This window comes from Hyla sarda, chromosome 8 (genome assembly GCF_029499605.1).
Source record: "Hyla sarda isolate aHylSar1 chromosome 8, aHylSar1.hap1, whole genome shotgun sequence".
Lineage (NCBI taxonomy): Eukaryota > Metazoa > Chordata > Amphibia > Anura > Hylidae > Hyla > Hyla sarda.
In genome coordinates, this window is record NC_079196.1 from 100,248,322 (window position 1) to 100,275,530 (window position 27,209).

The following is a 27,209-nucleotide window of genomic DNA, read 5'->3' on the forward strand; positions in this document are numbered from 1 at the left end:
AAGGAGAAAAAGCCCCCAAATCTGTAAGAAATTAGACTTGCCTATGATACCAAAATTTCCCAAACAGGGTACCTTCAGCTGTTGCAAAACTGGGAGTTGTTGTTTTGCAACAGCTGGAAGCTCCGCTTTGGAAACAGTGCCGTACCAGACGTTTTTATTTTTTTATTTTGGGGGGGGGGGTTTACTTTTTATTTTGTGTAGTGTAGTGCTTTTAGGGTAGATTCACATGGGTGGGAGTTTACAGCAAGTTTCGTGCTGGGAGTTTGAGCTGCAGCAGAAAATTTGCTGCATCTCAAACTTGCAGAGAGAAACTCACTGTAAACCCCCACCTGTGTAAATGTACCCTGTGCATTCACATGAGGGGGCAAACCTCCAGCTGTTGCAAAACTACAACTCCCAGCATTCTCTTTGGCTGTCCGTGCATGCTGGGGGATGTAGTTATGCAACAGCTGGAGGAACACTGGTTGAAAAAAACGGAGTTAGGTAACAAACAATGTTTCTCAACCAGTGTGCCTCCAGTTGTTGCAAAACTACAACTCCCAGCGTGCCCAGACAGCCGAAGGGTTGTAGTTATGCAACAACTGCTGGAGAACAGTTTGGAGACCACTTTATAGTGGTGTCCAAACTGTAGCCCTCCAGATGTTACAAAACTTCCACTCCAAGCATGCCCAGGCTGCCCACGCATGCTGGGAGTTGTAGCTCGGCAACATCTGAAGGGCCAGATGTTGCCGAACTACAACTCCCAGCTTTCCTGGGCATGCTTGGAGTTGAAGTTTTGCAACATCTGGAGGGCTACAGTTTGGACACCACTGTATAGTAGTCTCCAAACTGTAGCCCTCCAGATGTTGCAAAACTACAGCTCCCAGCATGCCGAGGCTGTCCAGGCATGCTGAGAGTTTTATTTTTGCAACATCTAGAAGGTCACTGTTTGCAGACCACTGCACAGTGGTCTCCAAACTGTGGCCCTACAGATGTTGCAAAACTACAACACCCAGCATGCCCAGACAGCCAAAGGCTGTGATCTGCCAAAAGCTGTCTGGGCATGCTTGGAGTTGTAGATTTGAAACACCTAGAAGCAGCAATGAAGATCACTTTACGGCGATCTTCACTGCTGAATCTGACACCGCTGCCTGCCCCGGTCCTTTCTGCCTGACGCCGGTGATCAGGTAACTGCCGCGGGTCCCCCGCCTCCCTGGCCCTCACAGCCGTCACCGCCATCTTCCCCCGCTGTGCCCGGACTTCCAGGGGCGGGAAGAGCAGGCGAAATGAACTGTCACCCCCCCACACCTGCCCTTCGTTTCGCTGTTAAGTCCAGACCGGCCAATCACAGGGGATAGGAGGAAATGGCAAGAGGTAAGGAGGAAAAAACAAAAGTGTAAAAACGCTCAGTCCTTAAGGGGTTAAGAAGAAAAAAATAATTTGGTGCCACATTCCCTTTAAATGATTCATGGCCTATCCTCAGTGCCTGATTGGCAGGGTGTTGATACCCTGTTTTTTTAGCCAAGCAACCTTTTGACATCCCATACTAAACAATGAGCAGGGCCTAAAGCCAGTATTGAATGGTGCAGCTTCCTGCCATGTTCAGTGTGTAGTTTAAGGGGCCAAACAGCTGAACACCCCACTGATCATCTATGGATTGGCCAATAATCAATTAGGCCCACCAAACAAAATATACTGTAAGGGCTTGGATTTAGTGAAAGGGGATGGGCTCTCCACTGGCTGTCTGTGAGAAATTTTAAACAGAAGAATCTTCATTGCGGAAAATCTGCCGCAGACCCCATTGAAGTCAAGAGGGTCTGCGGCAGATTTTCAACAGCGGAGATCGCGCTGCCGTAAATCAGCTACAGAGAGCCACCCCTTTCAAGCACGCAGCAGGAAACGCTGCACGTTTGAAAGTAAATCTGCTCATGTTAAGTTGTTATATTCTACAACTTTCCTAGGGTGACTAAAAGAAAAAAATTGTATTTGTTTTATTTTTAAGTCCAGAACACCCATTAAAAATATCATTTATTTTGAAAGAATGACTTATTGCTTATGTTAGAGGCATTACTGCAGTCCCATCTTCTATTGGTTCCAATTTTTATTAAAGCCTCATAGACTGCTTTAATAGTCAATGGCTGTCCATGAGGCCACACAGAAAAGTGTTACTGCCACTTTGTATTAGTGGTTGCCAGTAGTGTCATATCTGATTCTCCTTGTTAGGGCCCATGCATGTTATGCAAATATCAATTCCGCTTGCAGCAGCTGTCAGTGGACTCGGCACTTAAAGGACATCTGCAGCAAAATACGCGGCTGTCCCGTGCAGGAAGCGTGCTGGCTGCAGTGTGACGTTGTGGCAAACACGCCTCCTCGATGTATCTCTATGGGAGAGGCGGGGAGGCAGCGTTCGTGCCTCCCCACCTCTCCCATAGAACTGTATGGGGAGGGGGCGTGCCATTGACCTCAGATAGGTTGACTCTATGCACATTAGACGCTCACATAGAGCGTCAATTTGGGGGCCCCCGTTTGGGAGATTGCAGGGGGTCCCAGCGGTCAGACCCCCCGCAATCAAACACTTATCCCCTATCCTGTGCAATCAGACACTTATCCCCTATCCTGTGGATAGGGGACAAGTTGTATTTTGCTGCAGGTGTCCTTTAATGGCTGCAAGGCATTAAGTGCTGCCCCATTCGCTGCAATGCAGTTCAGGGCAAATTTCGGCAAAATAATGAACATGTTCATTCTTTCAGCAGAATCTGGAGCCGCCTCGGAAGTTCTGCTATGGAACTTCTGAAGTGTGCATGGAGCAGCCGAATCCCATTGTAAACAAAAGAAGGGTGCTGTAAGCAGAATTCAGCTCCGGAATAATTTTCCACACAATTGCATGGGCCCATACGGTCAATCAGTAAAGAAGTGAGTTACACAGAAAGTTAACACTGTATAAAGCAAGTGATGTGACTTGATTTTAGGGTAGCCTTTGGTCTGGTGTTTAGCTTTTTCTTTGCTTCTGTTTCTTTTTCTTCACATTAGAAAATTTGTGGAGCGAGAGCTCTTCAAACCAGATGAAATTCCAGAGCGACATAATTTGTCCTACTTCCCAACAGTAAATGACCTGAAGAATCACATCCATGAAGCACAAAAAGCCCTAGGAAATGGAGAGCTCATCTATGAACAGGAAACTATTCCAAGAGCAGTAAGAAAGATGTCTGTCTAATCTCATATGTATTCATCTACACCAAGAAAGGATCACAACATAGGAGGTCCAGGTTACAAAATAGCATTTTTCATGTAGACAGAATAAGCAGGTTTGTAACTTGGACCTTCTATGTTGCTGTCATTCATTCTTGGTGAAATATGTGTCTCCTTGGAGAAGCAGTCCATTTTATCACGTAAATAGCAGAGTTTCTCTCTAAATGTATTTTGCACCATATGTTGGTCTATCATTTCCTTTGATCACTCCCTCCATATCTTTCAACTATTTTCTTTATATCTCATGTCTATCTTTTATGGATCCTGTATCTATCTATGTGTCTATCGTTTATCTATTTACATACATTTATATCAATCTATTTATCTGTCTCTCATTTCTAGCCACTTTTTTTTTCTTGCAATTTCAGGCAGCACTATTCTGGTAATAGTAACATATGTCGATTGTCAGACTCAAATGATGTTGCAAAAATGTGGGAAATTTATTGATTCAAAGATAAACAATTGGCCCTCATTTACTAACAGGATCCTGACACTTTTTGTCGGGTTTTGCACCAGAATTCTGTCTGTGCCAGAATTTGCGCCAGAATCTGGCGCACAACCCGAAAAAATCAAAATCACTCAGATTGAAAAAAAAACCCTACAAAAGGGGCGTTTTTCCCGACAAAAAGAGAAAAAAAACCTCCGAGTGTGAAGAAAACTCACAGGAAAACCTGTGAGTTTTGCTTCACAGAAAACTGACAGCTCTGAGCTGTCGGGAAATTACTCAAAACGGAGTGAATCCTGCTACAGCCAGCATGGAACAGGGTCTGTTCCATGTTGGGGGTAGTAGTACAGGGGCTGAGGGATTGATCGCACCGGGTCTCACTTCTGAGACCCGATCTGATCAAAAGTTATTAAGCAGGGGAGCGGGCGGCATGTACCGATCTCCTGCAATGTACAGTAAACTTTCATTTTTAAATTCCTCACCAGAAGCCCTGAATGGCCGGGGCCGAGCTGTGGTGGGCAAAGATGTATAGAATCGCTGGGGGAGTGGGGGGGGGGGGGTATATATCTGGCCCCTCCAGCATTCCTATATATATATTTCCCCCTGCTGCTCTATATCAAACTTAGTGCCCGCTGCGCTTGAATAAATGTACTGCCCCCCCCAGCGCTATTATATATCCTGACCCCCGCTGCGCATATACTGACCCCCGCTGCACATATTTATATATATACTGCCCCCCTCCAAGCTATGCATATTAATCTTCATCTTCTCCCTCCCCTGGCTCCCTCCCCCTGGCTGCAGGGGAGCGGAGGGCTGCTGCCCGCTCTCGCTGCTAAGAGTTTGTTATTCATAGCGGGCAGCAGCTGCATATCATGCTGTGGGGGTCAGACGTATGGATATATGTCTGACCCTCACAGCATACATATACAAATGCCGGCTCACCGCTATGAATGATAAGTAAGCTATTGGCAGCAGCAGCGCGAGCCTCCGCTCCCTGCACTGCTTTACTTGTCATTCATAGCAGTGAGCCGGCACCTGTATGTATAGATGCTGTGAGGGTCAGACATATATTCATATGTCTGACACCTACCGCGCTTCTATATATACAGGTGCCTGCTCACCGCTATGAATGACAAGTAAAGCAGTGCAGGGAGCGGAGGCTCGCGCTGCTGCTGCCAATAGCTTACTTATCATTCATAGCGGTGAGCCGGCATTTGTATATGTATGATGTGAGGGTCAGACATATATCCATACGTCTGACCCCCACAGCATGATATGCAGCTGCTGCCCGCTATGAATAACAAACTCTTAGCAGCGAGAGCGGGTAGCAGCCCTCCGCTCCCCCACTAATAGAGTTTTCATTCATTGGCAGCCAGGGGAGGGAGAAGATGAAGATTAATATGCGCAGCTTGGGGGGGCAGTATATATATAAATATGCGCAGCGGGGGTCAGTATAGATATATAATAGCGCTGGGGGGGGCAGTACATTTATTCAAGCGCAGCGGGCACTAAGTTTGATATAGCGCAGCATGGGGAAATATATATAGAAATGCTGGAGGGGCCGATTCTAGATTCTATACATCTTTGCCCACCACAGCGCTTCTATATTAAAACCCCGCCAAGAGCCATGATTGGCACTTCGGCCCCAGCCATTCAGGGCTCCTGGTGGGGATTTTAAAAATGAAAGTTTACAGTACATTGCAGGGGATCGGAACATGCCGCCCACCCCCCTGCTTAATAACTTTTGATCGGATCGGGTCTCAGAAGTGAGACCCGGTGCGATCAATCCCTCAGCCCCTGTACTACTACCCCCAACATGGAACAGACTCTGTTCCATGATGGGGGTAGTAGTACAAGCAGTAATGTAGTCAGAATTTGCAGATACTTTTTTTCTGTCGCACAGAATACATTTTGTGCGACAGAAAAAAAAACCTGCGACAGAAAGAAAGGGAAATTAGGCGACAGATTAATAAATCACAAGGAAAAAAAAGACGAGTACACTGAAGAAAAAAAAACCTAACCGACACTCCAGTCTTTGTAATTGAGGGCCAATATGCATTGTAGCAATATTTGAGGCAGGTGCCGTTCGTCAGGCTATTTAAATATTTATTCATCTTACATTCTATCTCTTTATTTATCTATTTATGCATCTCTTTATATATTTTAATTAATCAACATTTAATTGTATTTGATATTTTAAAATATATGTGTATATGTTTCCATCTGACTTTATTTTTGTATAAATTCAAACGTGTGAATATTGTATGGAAATAAATCATAGACTATAGGAACACCTACACATTAAACCTACAGGATATTTTAGGACAGTCTGTTTTAAATCCATAGGCATTAAAGGGTTACTCTGGTGAAAAACTTTTTTTTTTTTTCTTCTAATCAACTGGTGCCAGAAATTTAAACAGATTTGTAAATTACTTCTATTTAAAAATCTTAACCCTTCCAGTATAGATCAGCTGCTGAATACTCCAGGGGAAGTTGTGTAACTCTTTCCAGACTGACCACAGTGCTCACTGCTGACACTTCTGTCCGTGTCAGGAACTGCCAGAGCAGGGGAGGTTTGCTATGGGGATCTGCTCCTACTCTGGACAGTTCCTGACACAGACAAAGGTGTCAGCAGAGAGCAATGTGGTCAGATTGAAAAGAACTACACAACTTCCTCGGAAAAGCAAAAGGGGAGCCAGCACTGGATGACCACTGGGGATGTGCCCGTAATCCACCCGGATGCCAAGGATGGGTACACTTCACACTCATGCTTTAGAAAGGCTTACTTTTAGCCGAAACGTTGCTGTTTTTGATGCAATAAAAACCAGTTTGCTACTCTACCGGACCTGACGATTGTTGCTGTTTCCCTTGGAGGGAGAGAGTACACAACTTCCTCTGTAGTATTTAGCAACTGATAAGTACTGGAAGGATTAAGATTCTTAAACAGAAGTAATTTACAATACTGCTAAACCTTTTGACACCAGTTGATAAAAAAAAAAAAAAAAATTCCACTGGAGTACTCCTTTAATATGGAGCTGCTCCCCCCTTTGTGGACATAGTGTATATGAATTGCATGCATGTATAATATGTACCAGTGTAGTTTGTACTTCCTTTTTGTTTCTAATTGTTTGATATGTTTACTTTGTGGTTATGCTGTTTTGTATGTTCTGGTAGTTTCTGGAAGAGAGCAAGGGGCCTTACTTTAGTGCTGTTGCACAGGGACCCTTTATTGCCTATCTTTACCCCTGTGCTATGTTATCTTTTTGTTATATATTTATTACTGTACATATTTGTTTTCTTGAAGCTTCAGTGGAGTACTGAGAGTGGGAGTGTTCTCAATGAAATGGTTACAGTGACATTCGAATCTTCATCTCATGAAGGTAGGTTACTCTAGTGGGGTTTACATGCATCTGCCTATATGTGACATTTAAATTTTACTGACATGTTAGTAAACAAGTTGGGCTTTTCTACCTTGCATTTAAAAGAAAATGTTTTATGAATCGTTCTTCACATGAGTCGCCTATGAAATTAAGCATCCCCTGGAAAACCGAGGAGGACTCAGAATCAGAATTCTAATGTTTCATAGCACTATTGCTACATTTATATAGATTATTTACATATAACGTTTGCAAATAAGATAATAAAGCATTTTCTGAATAGCGCTCTTAATATATATTAGGGCTGCAACGATTAATCAACATTATCCATAAAATTCAATAACTGGATTCGTTGTTGACGAATCCCGTTATCGAATAATCTGTCGATTCATTGTCCAGGTTCCAGCTGTGATAACACTGCTGCGGGTGCGTGGTCAGACGCTAGTCCGCACTGCCGCAGCCTCTGTTAAGTTAGTCTAGTCCCTGTCCAACCCTTCGCTACCCTTTGCGCACAATCATGTGTGCAGTCCCTGTCCAACCCTCCCCCGCCTCTTGTGGACGCTCTACACTTATGGAGCCTCAGCCTGCCGTGGAGGACTCCGTACTACTGCCGCCGGTAGGACAGCTTCCTGCAGTTTAATTGCGCCCTGCCCTTGTTACTACCGCATTTCTTATTGACACACACATGGGGGGTATCTGCAGAGCAGATGTGTATAGTAGTGTAAGTGTGTACTACATGCACACTGCTATACACATGGTAGTATGTGCAGAGCATTGCATCCTAGTGTCTGTACTACAGACACAGGGGTGCAATGCTCTGCATATACCCCTATTTGTATAGCAATGTGTGCAGAGCATTGCACCCCTGTGTCTGTAGTACAGACACTAGGATGCAATGCTCTGCACATACTACCATGCGTATAGCAGTGTGCATGTAGTACACACTTTGACTACTATACACATGGGGGTATGTGCAGAGCATTGCACCCTTGTGTCTGTACTTCAGACACAAGGGTGCAACGCTCTGCCTATACCCCAATGTGTATATCGGTAAGCAGTACTACATACACACCGCTTTACCCATGAGGATTTGTGCAGAGCATTCCACCCTTGTGTCTGTAGTACAGTTACCTATGCAGCAGTATCAAATTTACGCTGGTTTCTGTACAGGATCATTAATAATGACTCTGTTTAGCAACCAGCGTAAACTTAAAAAAAAAAAAAATTGCTGTTGTTTGGTCACATCACATGCTAGAGTACTTTTAATATGGCTATTGTACATCATTTTTCAAGTAGGATCAGCTGGACCCCTTATTTTGGCATTTTGAAGTTTTTTTCAGATTAATCGATAAAATAATCGACAACTAATCGATTATTAAAATAATCGTTAGCTGCAGCCCTAATATATATATATATATATATATATATATCATATCATATTTTCCATACGAATTGTAAACAAGTGTGATGTTCTGTATTCACCCTTAAGGGTACGTTCACACATACAGGATCCTGCGCAGGATTTGTAACTGCAGATTAGAAGCTGTCATTTAGTTTACATTGAAATCTGCAGCAGAAAATCCTGTGCATCAAATCCTGTGCATTAAATCTGCGTATGTGTGAAGTACCCTAAAGGGGAATTCCGGTGGGAAAAAAATGTTTTCAAATCAACTGGTGCCAGAAAGTTAACCAGATCTGTAAAACTTAACCCTTCCAGTACTTATCAGCTGCTGTATACTATAGATATACTACAGAGGAATGTATAAAGTTCTTTCCAGTCTGACCACAGTGCTCTCTGCTGATACCTTTGTCCCGTGTCAGGAACTGTCTAGAGCGGGAGAGGTTTTCTATGGGGATATGCTTCTAATCTGGACAGTTCCTGACACGGACAGAGGTGTCAGCAGAGAGCACTGTGGTCAGACTGGAAAGAACTTCACAAATTTCTCTGGAACATACAGCAGCTGATAAGTGCTGGAAGGCTTCAGATTTTTTTAAATCCAAATTCTATTTATTGAAGTATAAGATAGGTACAAACACTGTAATAGCAATGCCCAAATGCATTATAACAGCAGTGTATACAAGAAAAAGGGGAAAACAAAAGAGGGTGTAAGGAGAAAATAAGAAACTCATTAAAGCCAGAGTGCAGCCATTTGCCCCAACATTGAAGAAAGTTGAGTTCTCTCCCAGTACGAGCTGCTATGAATCTCTCCATAGAACATGAGAAGTTAACTTTAGCCACTAAGGTTGGGACATCCGGAATGTCCTGAGATTTCCACAGAGCAGCAATGAGAGTGCGTGCAGAAGTGAGCTCATGAAAGATGATGGAGCGGCAGTCCACAGGTAGGTCTTGAAGCTGGAATGAGAGTAAAGCCATGCCTGGATCCCATGGTAAATGGAAGGTCCCCACTTGAACACCACACCTCCAACACGTTGGATTAGCTGTTGCATATATGTAAGACAAACGATCGGGCGTATAGTACCAGCTATACAATAATTTTTTGCGATGATTCCACATGTGTAGTACATTTGGAGAGTTGTAAGGGAAGTGGATATATACGACCATTGATCCTCTCTAATAGGGAAACCCAGGTCCCGTTCCCAAGATGCCTTAAGGGAAGCACCTCAGGGGTTAACATGTGTTGCAAGGAGCGGTAGGAAACCGATATCCCTCCCCTAGTACCATTGTGCTTAGTGTCTCCCCCCCTTAGTGGGCCAAGTGTGTAAAAGTCGCGTGCTGGTATCAGGAACTTAGATCTGATAGTGTCAAAGGGCAATAGGGTCTCACGTTATACCACTGTCAATCCAGTCCGAGAAGGATATATGGGAAGGAGAAGAGGAAGGACAGAGTGGAGTCGAGGCAAGAGAAATTGGAGACAGTAGATTAGACAATAGATCGAAGAGCCACATATCAATACTAGCAGAGATGGTAGGGCTAAAGGTAGGGATAGGGGTTTTAGTGGTCGCCACTTTCCAGAGTAAGTAGTGTAGGGAGGGGGACCTCTGCTATAGCTGCTTCCATGGGGAGCCATCTAACATCAGATTCAGTCCTCCACCACTGCTTAAGACTAACTAGGTGCGCTGCTCTATAGTAATTGAGTAAGTCAGGACAACCCAATCCACCAAGTTTGGTAGGAAGAAATAATATTCTAGCTGAGACTCTCGCCCATTTCCCCTGCCATATATATCTCATGAGTTGCGACTGAAGCCATTTAATAGATACTAGTGGGAGCTTAATGAGCAAGTTACGAACATACACAAAATGCAGGGTAAAAGGAACATTTTCACTACGGCTATTCGCCTAATCCATGAGAGTGAGAACTTAGAGTATTGTTTGATGTCCCGGGAGAGTTTGGTAGTGAGTGTAGACAGTTTAGAAGAAACCAGAGTAGAAGGTGAGGGGGTGAGAAAAATTTCCAGGTTGGTAATTCCCACAGTGGCCCATCTGAAGGGGTATCTATGTGAAAGGATAGCAGCACTGAAGAGGTCAATAAGATTCAGTACTGGTCCCAGAGAGAGAAGAGGGTGAGTCAATGCGATCAGAACGTCATAGGCGAAAAGACCGATTTTGTGTTCTTCCCCTCCAACAATTATTCCCATTATAGATGGGTTGCGCTTAGTTTGTTCAGCAAACAGTTCCATCTCCAGGGTAAAGAGAATGGGGGACAAATGGCATCCTTGGAACGTTCGACATATGGAAAAGTGAGGACAGTGATCCCGAGATGAAGACTTTAGCGGAAGGGGAGGTGTAGAGAGCCTTTAGGGCTAAAATAATAGGGGGGGACCAGATTTAGCCAGGACCGCCTGTAGATACCCCCAGTGCACCCGGTCGAACGCCTTCTCTGCATCCAGAGATAGGAGAAGAGAAGGCGTTTGACTCAAATGGGCCGCCGCAATGATATTCAAAATTCTCTTAGTGCGGTCGGAGGACTGACGGCCCGTCACAAAACCCACTTGGTCGCCATGTATCAGGGATGGGAGGATGTCGGCAATGCAGGTGGCCCATAATTTTGAGTACAGTTTAATGTCTGTGTTTAGCAAAGAGATGGGGCAGAAATTGGGGGGTGCAGTTTGTGCCTTGCCCGGTTTGGGGAGTGTGGCAATTACCGCTTCTAACATCTCAGCAGAGATGGTGCCAGTACTAGCTTTATGGATAAAAAGGTGAGTAAGGGGCGCATGTAATTTGTAGAACTTATTTACTAGGCCATCTGGGCCCGGAGATTTAGCGCCTTTCAATGCCCTGATCTGATTGAGCACCTCCAGAGGTGAGAAAGGGAGAGCAAGAGAATCTTTAGCTTCAGTGGAAAGAGTAGGGAGAGACACATAATTGAGAAAGTCGGATGTTGAATTAGGAGTAGGCAGCATGGGCGAGTCAGTGTGAGAGAGATTATACAAGGATTCATAATAGGCTGCAAAGGCGTTGACTATGCCTTGGGGGTCACAGGCCGTGGAGCCATCCGGCAAGGATAGATGGGCTATGTGGCTTCTAGCTTCCTGAGCCTTGACCTGCCTAGCCAACATTTTCCCAGGTTTGTTTGCATGCCAGTAAGAATTTATCTTGAGACGCCTAAGTGCGAGATTAAATTTGAAGAGGTCTAGCGAATGTAAGTCAGCGGACAATGTGGCTATGCGAGATGCAGTGGTAGATGAGAAGGCCAATTTATTCTGTCTATGTAAGTCTGCAAGCTCCAATTGTAAAGCTAGTCTCTTTTCTCTCACTTGCCACCTGTGGTGGGCTGTTTAACTGAGGATCACCCCTCGAATGGTGTCTTTAAAGGCACACCACAGCATTGATTCATTGGCCACTGAACCTGTGTTTTGATTTAAAAAAAAGGACGCTATATCGTTGGTAGGTAGGATGTTGAAGGACGTACGGGCTAGCATGCCATAACGAAGCCCTAGGAGGAGAGAAGCTCTCCTCTATGTTAACTGTGATGGGTGTGTGATCCGACCAGGAGATGGTATGAATTTGGGACTTAGAAACAGAGCTGAGCAGGAGTCTGCTAACTAGAAAAAAATCTCTTCTGGTATATACTGAGTAGGGATGAGAAAAATCATGACTGCTAGGATGGTGGATCCTCCAGACATCAAACAATTCTCTACGGTATATTGTGTTAAAAATGGGGGTGGGTTCAGGGCATTGCAAGGTGTTGAATTCGCCCACCACAAGGAGGCGAGGCGCTGCATTGGAGCTCGCTACATTGTTTAACACGTGTTTTACATAAGAGTGCTGTTTTTAGTTTGGAGCATAGACTACCACTATCGTGTACGCCAAAGTATTAAGCAAGCAATGCACAATAAGGTACCTGCCACCGCTGTCCACCTTCACCACCACGTTGAAGACCGCAATGGTATTTTTGATGGCCAGCGCCACCCCTCTCTTTTTTTAAGAGGCATGCGCGAAAAAGATATGAGGAAAGGCCTTGTGACGCAGTCTGACAGAATCCAATTCCGACAGGTGCGTCTCCTGCAGACATATAATGTCCGCTCCCAGACGTTTGGTCTCAGCCCATACAAGGGAACGCTTGTAAGGGCAGTTCAGTCCCCGGACATTTAGTGAAGCAATTTGGATAACCATTGCGGGGGGAAGGAAAGCAGCGGCAGCAGCATACCCCTGGAAATATAATCATAGGTGCAAGAAGGGAGACATTTCAGCTGTACAATAATGAGCAGTATATCAGGTGTACTTACAAAAGCAATAACGGGAACATAAGAAAGAGAACGCACCAACGTAGTGCCAAGTATTAGTGCAATACACATACACAATAACCATAGTGACCCCTGGAGAGAGCCACCATCGGAGGAATATGGAGAGTAAAACATAACCATAGTATAACGTGTGCCTATCCGGCAAAGCATATTTTAACCCTACAATGAAACATTAGGCATATTTATGTTTCCCATACTGTACCACAGTCCAGTCATTAGACAGCTTCCGATGATGGTGAGTGGGGACCTCGTGTTCCGCAGAGGAAGGCAAGGAGAGATGCCAGGCATGACAAAGATCCAGTAAGTCGTCCGGTGAGGATGTAATATGTTTAGAACCTTCGTAAGTGGCAATAACTTTGGTCAGGAAACCCACTTATATGGGATACCATGAGCCTGCAAGAGAGAAGTACCTTTAGTGAATTCCCGGTGGCGGGCTAGAGTGGCCGCAGACAGGTCGGCAAAGATGGATAAACGGGAAAACCGATCCGGCAAACCTGATGGTTGACGAGCTGCAAGGGCAATTTTTTCTTTCACGTGGTCGAAGTGCACCCTTAGTATAACATCCTAGGGGGAAGTAGCAGGGATCAACTTCGGTTTAGGAAGGCGGTGCACCCTGTCAAGCAACAAGTCCTGCGTGGATGCCGAGGGAAGCAGGGCAGCAAAGTAATCCGTGACGAACCTCATGAGGTCCTCAGTTTTAACGTCCTCCGGAATACCCCGAATCCAGAGGTTGTTCCTCCTGGAACGGTCCTCCATGTTGGCAAGTTTGGCTTTTAGAGCAGCCACCTCCTCCTCTAGAGTATTGACACTGTCCACCACTGTATTATCGGCAGAGGTGAGCTCTCCATTTTATTTTCTACATGGGAAGTAAGCGAGGGTCCCAAGCGAGAGCAGTTCCTGCTGAATGCTGGACACCGCTGACCTTATTTCGCTCCGTATGGTGGAGGTGAAGTCCGCAGCCACAGCGAGTAGAGCCGCTTCTGTGAGAGCCGGAGATGAGCCTGGAGGCGAGGTCCCCTGCACTGCAGCAGGCCGCTTGGAGACCAGGGAGGGCAGGTCCACCGGTGAGGCAGGTGGGTAGTGTGGAGGCGAGTCCACAGGTACCGAGCTGGCAGAGCTTGGAGAGGGTGCTCCTCCAGGCAAACGAGCACTCCTGGACACTGAGGAACCGCTATGAGCCTGGGTTCCGGTCACGCCTGCAGCGGGCAGGCCGCCGGCACCATCTTGCGAGTCTGCAGCTGGGAAGAACTGGGTAAGCTTGAGCAGGCTTTTTTTTGTCCAGGCCATAGTTCACCATAACCAGGAACAGCTAACAGTGCAGGGAATGTCAATAAGGGTAGGAATTAGCCGGTTAGTGCTGCTAAAAGGTCGTAGACAGACAGAGCTCACAGATCAAGCGTCCTCCGCCATGCGTGTCCAGGCCTCGCCCCCCGGAAGGCTGCAGATTTTGAAGTAGAAGTAATTTACAAATCTATATAACTTTCTGACACCAGTTGATTTGAAAAACATTTATTTTCCACATGTTTCCACCGAAGTCCCCCTTTAAATAACAATAATGAAATTCAGTGGGAGCATTACGTTATAGTTGTGTCTTATGTGTGAATGCTGTAAAGTTTAGGATTTATTAATATTGTAGAACAAATAAAGTGCACACAAGCTTAGCTGGTTTAATGTGCATAGCTATGTACATAGTTATGTACAAGGTTGTAGGAATAAATGATGCTTGTGAATAAAAAAAACATAAATTTTATGTCTTAATAAAAAATAATGTATGTGTGTTGTTTTTCAGAACAAGAGTCTTTGATAAAAGTGCAAAACTGTTCGAATGAAGATGACTGTCAAGATACAGCACAGCTGCTGTCTTCATTAACCTCTCTACAGCCCAAAATCTTTGCACAGCTTCAGGTCAGTGTTAAATTAGATATTAAGTATAATTATTATCATTTAGAGTCCTCCCAGTTTTGGACATATATATTATTCTCAGAATTTCCAATGGAACAAGAATAGTCTAAGTCTTTACGTGTCTTAAAAAACCTTACCTCTTTGGTCCCAAAACCATAGGGCACTCACCAGCCAGCTCTCTGCTCTATACTGATGAGGTTGGAATGACCCTAAACAGCTCTCTGCAGATGGGTATTATTTCCTTCTGTAGAGATTTGTGGCTTTGCATACATTCCCAGTCAGTTTCTAAGACTACTAGTTGGAATGCAGCCTTGACTTTATAAGAAAGCTTCCTGAAAAGGGTGGTGTGAGAGAGAGCTGCTTTTTTCAAACAAGCAGAATGTTATTAGTATTTAATCACCACATAACTGCCGAATTCCACTATAGAAAGGTTGCTTGTAACCATGGAGAAGTAGCATCCAATCAGGAGACTGCTAGAACTATCAGTCATACCTGAGAGAAGGGACTGGTTACACCTAGGTACCTAATAGACAGAGCCCATCTCCTGGACACTTGCAATAGACCTGGCGTTTCAACAGCATTTATCTAAGTTATGCAAGCTGCATGACCTAGACTATATATGTTTGGGCTCCCATCAGCAAACTCTGTATAGGCCTATCAGCATTTATGATAGCACAAAGCTCTCCATAGACATTAAATGCATGGTATCATTGTGGAGTAAGGAGGGATAAGTGAAGGCCTGATGCCACTTACATTGGATATAAAATGGATGATAAGATCAGCCATACTGAACTGTTGTTGTGAGTTGAGTCTGTTAGCAGACATAGATATTATGTGCAGGCAAAATGGTAAAATGTCCTACTCAAGAACTATTATGCTGTGGTATAGTTTTCACTTCTTCACAGTGTCTTACTATCAGGACTCCACAGGCACATACAGCAGTCTTTGTGAGTGGATTGAGTACTTATGGCTTACTATAGAAGGCTTTTTGAAGAGCTGTTCATAACTTGTATGCTGTATATTAGGTTTATTTTGTTATATATTTTTATTGCCTTAAGAGTCTCCAGCTGCAGCCAACTTTTACATCACCTGATGGGACAACTGCCCTGATTGCGGTGAACCAGCCATCTCCTACATTCACGTCAGATGAGACCTCAGCCCTGATGACCGTGAACTCACAAATGCCATCCTTTAATTCTGATGGCACCACAGCACTTATCACAGTCAACCACCCTCCCCCATCTTTTACAACTTCTGAAGGGACAACAGCACTTATTGCAGTGAATCGCGAGTCCCCATCCTTCACATCTTCTGATGGAACAACCTCTCTTATTACAGTCAGCCAACCAGGAATGTTAAATGCTGGAACAAGTAATCAGCCTCTTGTGCTTAGTCATTTGCAGAGCCAACAGAATGACTCCTCTGCATCCGCAGTCACTGCTTTATCTCCCTCTGGTCACAATCACCTTGTCAGCATGGGGCAGCTGGTGACTGTGGAAGATCCAACATCTAGCGTGTCTGGAGAGGTGCATCAGATTCTGCTTGGGGAACTGCACCCTATTCCTATTAGGATTTTAGACAACCAGCCAACCATTGGTAAGTGCATATGTAAAGGTTTGCATGTGTAGATTTCTAATTATACCAGCTGTATAGAGACTGTAATACAATCTAAATAATACACCTGGAGAATACCAGCATATATAGCTATTGAACAGCATTGTCTTTCTATGTAACATAGAATGTGCATTATTTAAAATTCTCTATACACCTGCTTGGATTAACCCCTTAAGGACACAGCTCATTTTCACCTTTTCAAATCTGACCACTGTCTTTTAAGCATTAATAACTCTGGAATGCTTTTACCTTTCATTCTGATTCCAAGTTTTTTTTTTTTTCCGTGACATATTCTACTTTATGTTAGTGGTAAAATTTCATCGATACTTGCATAATTTCTTGGTGAAAAATTCCAACATTTCATGAAAAATTTGAAAAATGTGCATTTTTTTTTACTTTGAAACTCTCTGCTTATAAGGAAAATGGATATTCCAAATAAATTATATATTGATTCACATATACAATATGTCTACTTTATGTTTGCATCATAAAGTTGACATGTTTTTTACTTTTGGAAGACATCAGAGGGCTTCAAAGTATAGCAGCAATTTTCCAATTTTTTACAAACTTTTCAAAATCAGAATTTTTCAGGGACCAGTTCAGTTTTGAAGTGGATTTGAAGGGTCTTCATATTAGAAATACCCCACAAATGACCCCATTATAAAAACTGCACCCCTCAAAGTATTCAAAATGACATTCAGTAAGTGTGTTAACCCTTTAGGTGTTTCACAGGAATAGCAGCAAAGTGAAGGAGAAAATTCAAAATCTTCATTTTTTCCACTCGCATGTTCTTGTAGACCCAGTTTTTGAATTTTTAAAATGGGTAAAAGGAGAAAAATCTTCTTAAAATTTGCAACCCAATTTCTCTCGAGTAAGGAAATACCTCATATGTGTATGTGAAGTGTTCTGTGGGTGCACAAGAGGGCTCAGAAGGGAAGGAGCGACAATAGGATTTTGGAGAGTGAATTTTTCTGAAATGGTTTTTGGGGGGCATGTCACATTTAGGAAGCCCCTATGGTGCTAGAACAGCAAGAAAACTCTCACATGGCATACTATTTTGGAAACTACACCCCTCAAGGAACGTAACAAGGGGTCCAGTGAGCCTTAACACCCCACAGCTGTTTGACGACTTTTAGTTAAAGTTGGATGTGTAAATGATTTTATTTTTTCACAAAAATGCAGGTTTTTCCCCAAATTTTACATTTCTACAAGGGGTAATAGGAGAAAAATTCCCCCCCAAAATTTGTAACCCCATTTCTTCTGAGTATGTAAATACCCCATGTGTGGACTAAAAGTGCTCTGCTGGCGCATTACAATGCTCAGAAGAGAAGGAGCGCCATTGAGCTTATGGAGAGAGAATTTGGTTGGAATAGAAGTCGGGGTCCATGTGCGTTTACAAAGCCCCCCCGTGGTGCCAGAACAGCGGACCCCCCACATGTGACCCCATGTTGGAAACTACACGCCACACAGAATTTAATAAGGGGTGCAGTGAGCATTTACACCCCACTGGCGTTTGACATATCCTTGTAACATTGAGCTGTGCAAATGAAAAATTAAAATTAAAATTTTCACGGACCAATGTTCCAAAAATCTGTCAGACACCTGTGGGGCGTAAATGCTCACTGCATCCTTTATTACATTCCATGAGGGGTGTAGTTTCCAAAATAGGGTCACATGTAGGAGGGGTCCATTGTTCTGGCACTATGGGGGCTTTGTAAACACACGTGGCCTTGAATTCCGGACAAATTTTCTCTCCAAAATCCCAATGGCGCTCCTCTTCTGAGCATTGTAGTTCGCCCGCAGAGCACTTTACACCCACATATGGGGTATGATCTTACTCAGAAGAAATGGGATTACAAATTTTGGGGGGCTTTTTTCCTATTTTCCCTTTTGAAAAAGAAAAATTTGGGGTAACACCAGCATTTTTGTGAAAATTTTTTTTTTCTTAATTTTCCCATCAAACTTTAACGTAAATTCGTCAAACACCTGTGGGGTGTTAAGGCTCACTATACCCCTTGTCACGTTCTGTGAGGAGTGTAGTTTCCAAAATGGGGTCACATGTGGGTATTTATGTTTTTGCGTTTATGTCAGAACCGCTGTAAAATCAGCCACCCCGGTGCAAATCACCAATCTAGGCCTCAAATGTACATAGTGCGCTCTCACTCCTGAGCCTTGTTGTGCGTCCGCAGAGCATTTTACACCCACATATGGGGTATTTCCGTACTCAGGAGAAATTTGCGTTACAAATTTTGGCGGTCTTTTTTTCTTTTTACCTCTTGTGAAAATAAAAAGTATGGGGCAACACCACATTTTTTTTTTTTTTTACACTAACCGGCTGATGTAGACCCCCAACTACATCAGCCGGTACATCAGGGGTAAAAGGAGAAAAAGACCCCCAAAATTTGTAACGCACTTGCTCCAGAGTAAGGAAATACCCCATATGTGGCCCTAAACTGTTTCCTTGAAATACGACAGGGCTCCGAATTGAGAGAGCACTATGCGCATTTGAGGACTAAAAAAGGGATTGCATAGGGGTAATCTACGTCAGTGATTCCCAAACAGGGTGCCTCCAGCTGTTGCTAAACTCCCAGCATGCCTGGACAGTCGGTGGCTGTTCAGAAATGCTGGGAGTTGTTGTTTTGCAACAGCTGGAGGCTCTGTTTTGGAAACACTGCCGTATGATATGTTTTTCATTTTTACTGGGGGGGACAGTGTAAGGGGTATATATTTTGTGTTTTACCCTTTATTATGTGTTAGTGTAGTGTTTTTAGCGTACATTCGCACTGGTTTACAGTGAGTTTCCCGCTAGGAGTCTGCGCCACTGCAGAAAATTTGCCGCAGCTCAAACTTGAACAAGGAAACTTCCTGTAAACCTGCCCGGGTGAATGTACCCTGTACATTCACATGGGGGGGGGGGGGGGGGGGGCAAACCTCCAGCTGTTTCAAAACTACTTTTGCAACAGCTGGAGGCACACTGGTTGGAAAACCTTCAGTTAGGTTCTGTTACCTAATTCAGTATTTTCCAACCAGGGTGCCTCCAGCTGTTGCAAAACTACAACTCCCAGCATGTACTGATTGCCGAAGGGCATGCTGGGAGATGTAGTTATGCAACAGCTGGAGGTACGCAACTACAACTCCCAGCATGCCGAGACAGCTGTTTGGGCATCCTGGGATTTGCAGTTTTGCAAAATCTGGAGGGCTACAGTTAAGAGACTACTGCACACTGATCTCCAAACTGCGGCCCTCCAGATGTTGCAAAACTACAAATCCCAGCATGCCCAGACAGCAATTGGCTGTCTGGGCATGCTGGGAGTTGCAGTTTTGCAACAGCTGGAAGCACACAACTACAACTCCCAGCATGCCCAGACAGCCGTTTGCAGCCGGGCATGCTGGGAGTTGTAGTTTTGCAACATCTGGAGGACTACAGTTTGGAGACCACTGTGTAGTGGTCTCCAAACTGTGATCCTCCAGATCTTGCAAAACTACAACTCCCGGCATGCCCAGACAGGCATTGGCTGTCTGAGCATGCTGGGAGTTGTAGTTTTGCAACATCTGAAGGATCACAGTTTGGCGACCACTACACCGTGGTCTCCAAACAGTGGTCCTACAGATGTTGCAAAACTACAACTCCCAGCATGTCCAGACAGTCTGGGCATGGTGGGAGTTGTAGTTTTGCAACATCTGGAGGATCACTGTTTGGCGACCACTATACATTGGTCTCCAAACAGTGGTCCTCTAGATGTTGCTAAACTACAACTCCCAGCATGCCCAGACAGCCAATGCCTGTCTGGGCATGCCAGGAGTTGTAGTTTTGCAACATCTGGAGCATCACTCAACGGCCAGCCAGATCCCTCCGCAGCCTGCAGGATCCGCCACCGGGTAAGGCTGCATTCTAGGGATCGACCGATTATCGGCCGATAATCACGATTTTGGGCATTATCGGTATCGGCAATTACCTTGCCGATAAGCCGATAATGCCCCGCCCCCACCGCACCGCGACCGCCCCCCAGATCCGCCACCCCGCACCGCGACCGCCCCCCGTAGTGCTGGGCGGTATACCGGTATGGATTTTTGCCCATACCGCTATACCGGTCGGGCCCCTCCCCCACCCTCCGAGTCATTAAAAAAAAATTCAACTTACCCGTAATGGGGGTGGTCCGGGCCATCCATCCTGTAGTGTTCGGCGGCATTCCGGGTGAAGGGTGAACCGGTCCGGGCTATCCTTCTCCGGGGGTCCTCTTCTCCACTCCGGGCAGGCTCCGGCCTAGTACGCTGCATAGACGCCGCTACGCCGTGACGTCAGGTGCGTCGCTGCGCACGGGCGTCACTGCGCAGCGGCGTCTATGCAGCGTACTAGGCCGGAGCCTGCCCAGAGTGGAGAAGATGACCCCCGGAGAAGAAGGACAGCCCAGACCGGTTCACCCTCCACCCGGAATGCCGCCGGACACTACAGGAAGGGAGGATGGATGGCCCGGACCACCCTGACAGGTAGGGGGAGAGAAGCGGGTGGTGGCGGCGGCCTATGGCACCGCAAAAGCCACCGCAGTGCATTGATTTAAAGCCCCCGCTTTAAATCAATGCTCTGCAGCGGTGTCGAGGGGGGATAAATAGCCGATAACTTATACCGGAATATTGGTATAAGTTACCGGCTATCGGCCCTAACCTCCACCGATTATCGGTATCGGCCCTAAAAAAACGATATCGGTCGATCCCTACTGCATTCCCTAAGCAATAACTTCTTATTCCCCCTCACCCCGCTGTGCCCCGCTCACCCCGGACATCCACACGTGGGTGGAGGTCCGGTAGCGGCGATGGTGGGGGCACTTACCCCCGCCATCACCGCTGCCGGACCTACGGATCGCCGCTGCTGGACCTCCGCGCACCCGCCACACCCCGCCGCCGCCCCTGCACACCCAATCGCTGGTCACGTTAATCAAATGGAGTCCCGGGGTGTCGGGCAGGAGTGGTTTCCTGCCGGACACCCCGGGACTTTAGCTAATTAACCCGATCAGCGCAGCGGGAGCGCGCACTTAATGAACGCCACCTTTATACGGCAGAATGCACGAAGGAATCGCGTTATCCGCCGTATAAATGCGGGTTCAGCGCGACGGGGGTTAAGCAGAACTTCTCACCTGCCGGAGACAACCGGAGGTGAAAAGTTCAGCCCCCGGGATGCAGCAGCAGCCTCAACTATGTGAACGACCGGTATACCCGTCGCTCTGCGCGAACGCACTTCAGCAGCCGACGGGTTTACCCGTCATTCTGCGTTAAAGGGGTACTCCGCTTTGGAACAAACTATTCCGAATGCTGGAGCCAGCACCTGGCGCTCGTGATGTCATAGCCCCAGCCCCTCATGCCGTCACGCCCCACCCCCTCAATGCAAGTCTATGGGAGGGGGCGTGACAGCTGCCACGCCCCTCCCATAGACTTGCATTGAGGGGGTGGGGCGTGACGGCATGAGGGGCCGGGGCTATGACGTCACGAGCTCCAGGCTACAGCGTTTGGAACTGTTTGTAAGTCGTACCCCTTTAAGCAGTGTTCACACTAAATTTTATTGACTTTTTGGCAGTGTGAACAGTGGGTCTAATTATTTATCATCTTATTTTCAAATATATTATGTCAAAGCTGATGGGAATGTATTATGATATATGTGTGTTACAAAATAAATTAGGGCTTAAATTGTGGGTTACTGCAAACAGTGATGGGTAATTTGCCATTAAACAACCATGTTGCGCATCTTTCCTATGATAGGGACGACTTAGGTTATGTTATGCATGGCAGATCAAAATACACCATTATCTTCTGCTTTTTGATTTGTAGGTTTGTTTGTTTTTTGTTAGAGGAATAAATCCATAGCAGATTTTATTTGTATCTGGTTGTTGGTGTGGCTTCCAGTTTATTTAAGGAACTGTGTACCTCTGGGCAGGTGCTCATGATATTGGTTTTGCCATTCAGTGTGTCCTTTCTCTTTGTCCCTTGGGTGTAGGCATACATTTGTAGTACACTTGGGTGTAGGCACAAGAGAGGGGTGATGTGCACAATTTTAATGTCATCCATGCTCCACCTCCTCTTAACAATGTTATGCAGGGGCCTAGTTCATATCAGATAAAGCGCAGGCATGCAAAGGGTTATGTTCTGCTTTACAATTTTGAATTTTTGGAATAGACAGTGTAAATACAATCCTCGATGGAGCCTCTAAGAAAACTTTTAACAAGCATCCCGGGAAGCGGGAGAAGGGGGCATACCCTTAAGGATACACATAATGATATGAGTGACCACAGTCCTGCACTGCCAGCCCTCACACTAGATACTCTGTTTATTATTCTCTGTGGCTTTGACATGGAGCCGTGAAGAAAATTTTAACAAGCATCTGGGGCATACCCCTGTGGACATACATGATAATGTGATGCCAGGTGAGACCAGATTAGCAAAAAATAAAGCATTTTAACAAGCTTGTTACTCTTGGCCTGCTGCTGGCTTGCTCTTGAGTGTTTTGATATGATTATGTTGGGCAGCAAATGCGATTCTAGCCTGTTAGGATGATTGCAAACAATAGGTTTGTAGAATTTGCAAACTTATTCATGCAAATTACTATGTGAATTGTTGCTTAGGTTGCTTTCACACTATAGAATTCTCTGTTTTAAAGATCTGTTATAATGACCCGTTAACATAACCATTAAAAACAGCCATTACAAAATCCCATTATAGTCTATGGGATTTTTACATTACCCGTTTTAACCCGTCATAGCCCATTATTAATAACAAACGTTATTTTGTGATGGGAAAAATAACGGGAGAAACAGTGCATGCGCTATTTCTCCTGTTACTTTCTCCCATCACAAAATAACTTTCATTATTAATAATGGGCTATGACGTGTTAAAACAGGTAAAAATCCCATAGACTATAATGGGATTTTGTAATGGCTGTTTTTAATGGTTTTGTTAATGGGTCATTATAAGAGATCTTTAAAACTGAGAATTCTATAGTGTGAAAGGAACCTTAGTCATCCTACAAGTTGTCTGCTCCGATCTTCTGTAGCCATCCTTGGTGGGTGGTTGCTCAATCATCATGCAGGTACCACTACTCAATCATTCATCCTGCTAAGTAGTTACTCATTATTTCTGACTTGATATAGGCTTGTATGTATTTCTCGTTCAAACACTGGATGATCTTTCCTATTTTGCTCTACTTTTGAGTACCCCTGAAAGGTGGTGGCTGCTATAGTTGAAGTCTGGTTGTGCAGCCTACTAGTATTGTTACAGATTGCAGTATCAATGACGCACAACCAAAAGTCTAAGTGGAGCTATAGCCAATGACGAGCATTTATCATTCAATTTAGACAGCTTTTTTAATCCAAAATTGTGGCAGGAAAAGTCGTAGGCTGGTTCCGTGTTACTTTTCCTGCAACATTTTATTTAGAACGTTTAATTTTTATTACCACAAAGTGATCTGATTTAGATCACTTTGTGTAGTGGTCACTAATTTATCACGTGCGACATATTTAGAAGAAATCACAGGGCAATTCAACCCTTCCCTATATGTCTCCATGCAACAATTGTATTAAGGTCAGTGCGACTTTTAATACAATTATCACACAACCCGCCACTGCTCTGTGACATTTAAACAAAGCAGTTCAGTGGGCATTCATTAATGTATAGCGTGACGCCATGACTAAGAGTGACAGCTCGGAACGCGTCGGCCTTTCACCCCCCTTTTTATGAGTGACCTGTTACTTTCCACTACGTGGCTATCCTTTTTTTGGTTTTAATATGCACGATTAAAGGCTAAGTTTTATTGGATTATTTCACACCTGGGAGCTGGATCCTTTCCATTGTCTTCTCAACTATATGCTACAAGGAGTTGCGGCTCCTTGCATCCAAGCTCCGGGACTATTACCAGATTCATACGACATATGGACTTTATGGTGTGAGCTGATCTAAACTCTTCCATGATTCATTAATGTACATTGACTTCTATGTTTTATATCTGTTTAAAAGGACAAGGTTAATAAGTAAATGCTGTTAAGAGACATGATGAATAAGTGCTTTGTCTTTCTGCATCCATTTTAGTTGAAGTTGGTTCTATTGATGAATTTTGTACTGTGCAAGATCAAGACAGCCCAAGAGAGTCAACAGATTCCCAATCGCATACTGAAGAAACAGGATCCACAGACTGTCAGGACCCGGCTTGAATTGCAAATTAATCAAATTACAAGTTTTATATTCAGCCTCATATTGAGGAAAACAACCACATATTCAATAAAGACTGTTTATCCAACATTTGGATCTCTTCCAACTGTTTTAAATGTTGCAAACAATTTCTCCTGAGACAGCGTTAGAAAATGAAAAGATTAAGGCAACACAGCAGCATAAATCTAATGCCCATGTACAGAGATTTTGATGCTAGGCTTTGTATACACTGACCATATAACCCTCCCTTCAAGACTGGAACTGATCAGACTGACAGTTTAACACAGCATTCCTACTCTTCTGTCTGTAAATTGCAAGTCTTATTACTTATTCCATATAATCTGCTGTGTCACAAAGCAGATCTGGCTGCAGTTAAAGTGAATCTTTCTGCGGCAATTCACGTTCCAAACTGCTGACACTGTTAGATAGGTGTTAGGACAAGGAGACACCCATTACATTTCATATATCTTTCTGTGCTTCTATAACATAGGAAAAATGCTTTTATTCCCTGTTTAAATAGTCAAAGAGATGTTCTCAAGCCCCTGCTATAACACCTTCTTGCTCCACCTCCCATCTCTGTCCCTGCTTGATTGAAAGCTTGAAACCGAGCCCTGTTCCCAAATCCTTACAACTGCGCACTATTTTAATGCACAGTGCAGAAATTTTTTTTAAAACAGGGCTTGGCTTCAAGATGGCTGTCATCTAGAGACAGAAATGGGAGGAGATGCGAGGAGATGTTTCAGACCCCAGCACTTCGGGGGCTTGGGAATGCCTCTTTGACACTTGGCACCAGAGAATAAAAACATTGTTCGACTTTATGGAAGCACAGACAGATATATGTAAGGTACCAAGTGTCTTCTTGCCCTAACAGCTATCTAACAATGTCAACAGTTCGGAACATTAAATACAGTTTACAGATTCTCTCAAGTATACCTCTTCCCCCTCTGGATGATAATCTAGACCTATGTATGTTAATGTGTTTTGTAAGTTACAGATTGCAAGAGAACTTCATAGAAATAAACAAGGATGCTAATCTTGACTATCTCTGCATTGAAATAAAATTTTACCCACCTCACCCTAACTTTTAGTGTCGTTCTTCATTGTTTTTAATTCAATACAAATCTAACCTGTTTATTTGAATAATCTTATGCAAATAATGGGGTATCCTGTAACAAAGATAATTTTTAAAGAGCATCTGTCACATAGATTAACCACATACAACTGACCCCATAGCCTAGCAGGGGTTAGTATCCCCATGACAAACATGACCTACCTTTTTTATGCAATCTTGTGTCTTTAATCTCTAAAGAAAAAAAAACTGTGTCCCACTGGGTCTGAGAGGCATGGGCCACAACACCTATTTCCACTACGTCACGCCACTTTGATTGACACACGGGCTCTCCTTCCGACAGCACCTGTATGCTTTGTCCTCGCACTCTCCGTGAGCTTCACAATCCCTGGAGGCTGAGAGCTCATTCTCTGCCTCTATTGACGATCTACTTTTTCCTGGAATACCCCTTTAAAGGGGTTTATCCACCATAAGGTGATTTTAGTATGTACCTGCCAGACAGTGATGGACATGCTTAGGAAGGATCTGCGCTTGTCTTGGGGCTAAATGGCTATGTTGTGAGTCCACCATAAGACTGTGGCTAGCTTTTTGTGAACTGGTATTTCCTTTTTGACTTTTCTTCTTTGCCTACAAGTCCCATAATTCCATTTTACTCCCTCCCACACATCAGCCACCCCACCCATTGAAACATAAATGAGCAGCATCCATTCAAAAGACCTGTGGTTTTTAATCAGGGTGCCTAAAGATCTTGCATTAGTTGCAGATTGATCTCTCTCCCACGAAATGATCTCTCCACCCATTGAAGCAGACAGGCTCCCTGTCATCAGCTTACTGGTGAGTCAGGTCTTGGCCGCATTGCAACCTGCGAAAAATCTGAGACAAAAGTAATTTTTTTATGCTGTTAAAAATAAATATTGTGACAAAAATCACATAAGATTTGTGAGAAAACCATCACACATAGGTACAGACACTATATTATGAACTACACTAACTTTACAGCCCCTGTAGCGCATAGTTAAATAAAATAAAAAATCCTGAAATACCCCTTTAAGCATACTGTAGCAAATTTTTCTCCCCTCATAAGTGCATACCACATACCTACATCTAAGTAGTGTACTATTTTGTTCCTGTTAAAGTCTTAAGGGCCTAGATACTGTGAAACAGCAGAGGAAAGAAATGCAGAGATGACGTCACACGCCGCCGGCCGTGTGGTCGCCGGTAATCAGACTCGGAGCGAACACGCTCCGGAGACTGATTACAAACGGGGTGCCGCATGCAAGATCCCAGGGGTCCCCAGCGGCGGGACTCCCGCTATCAGGCATCTTATCCCTTAAGCACCGGAGTACCCCTTTAACAAGGAATCCATATAAGTTGTTGTATTAGTTGAGTTGCTTTGTGGAGTTGATGTTTTAGTGTGTGTATGGAGGGGGGGCTTGGGAGAATAAGTTTAGTTAGTAGATGTGTGTAGATGGGGATGTGGGTGCAGATGATGGGGAGGGGGGCATAGGGGGGATGGAGGTGGGTTTGGGGGGGAGGGGAGTGTGGCGTGTGGTTTCATCTGAAGAGTTTGGTGGCTTCGTTCAGCCCCTGGGGCTGGAGCGTGTTGAGTTTAAAAATCCACAACATCTCTCTTCTTTTGAGGGTCTGGAATCTATTCCGATTGTGACTGGGGACGAAA

At 44.5% G+C, this 27,209-nt stretch overlaps 1 protein-coding gene across 3 annotated transcripts in view; it reads left to right on the plus strand.

Annotated features, from left to right (window-relative positions):
• CARF (calcium responsive transcription factor) overlaps window positions 1-25,534 on the plus strand; it is a 77,682-nt gene extending 52,148 nt beyond the window's left edge. For all 3 annotated transcript variants that reach the window (XM_056533900.1, XM_056533902.1, XM_056533903.1), the window contains 5 exons: window positions 3,010-3,172; window positions 6,978-7,053; window positions 14,546-14,661; window positions 15,717-16,254; window positions 24,343-25,534. In XM_056533900.1, the coding sequence (XP_056389875.1) occupies window positions 3,010-3,172; window positions 6,978-7,053; window positions 14,546-14,661; window positions 15,717-16,254; window positions 24,343-24,464 (1,015 nt within the window). In that variant the 3' untranslated portion in view covers window positions 24,465-25,534. The remainder of the gene's footprint in view (window positions 1-3,009; window positions 3,173-6,977; window positions 7,054-14,545; window positions 14,662-15,716; window positions 16,255-24,342) is intronic.
• Window positions 25,535-27,209: the final 1,675 nt, after the last annotated feature.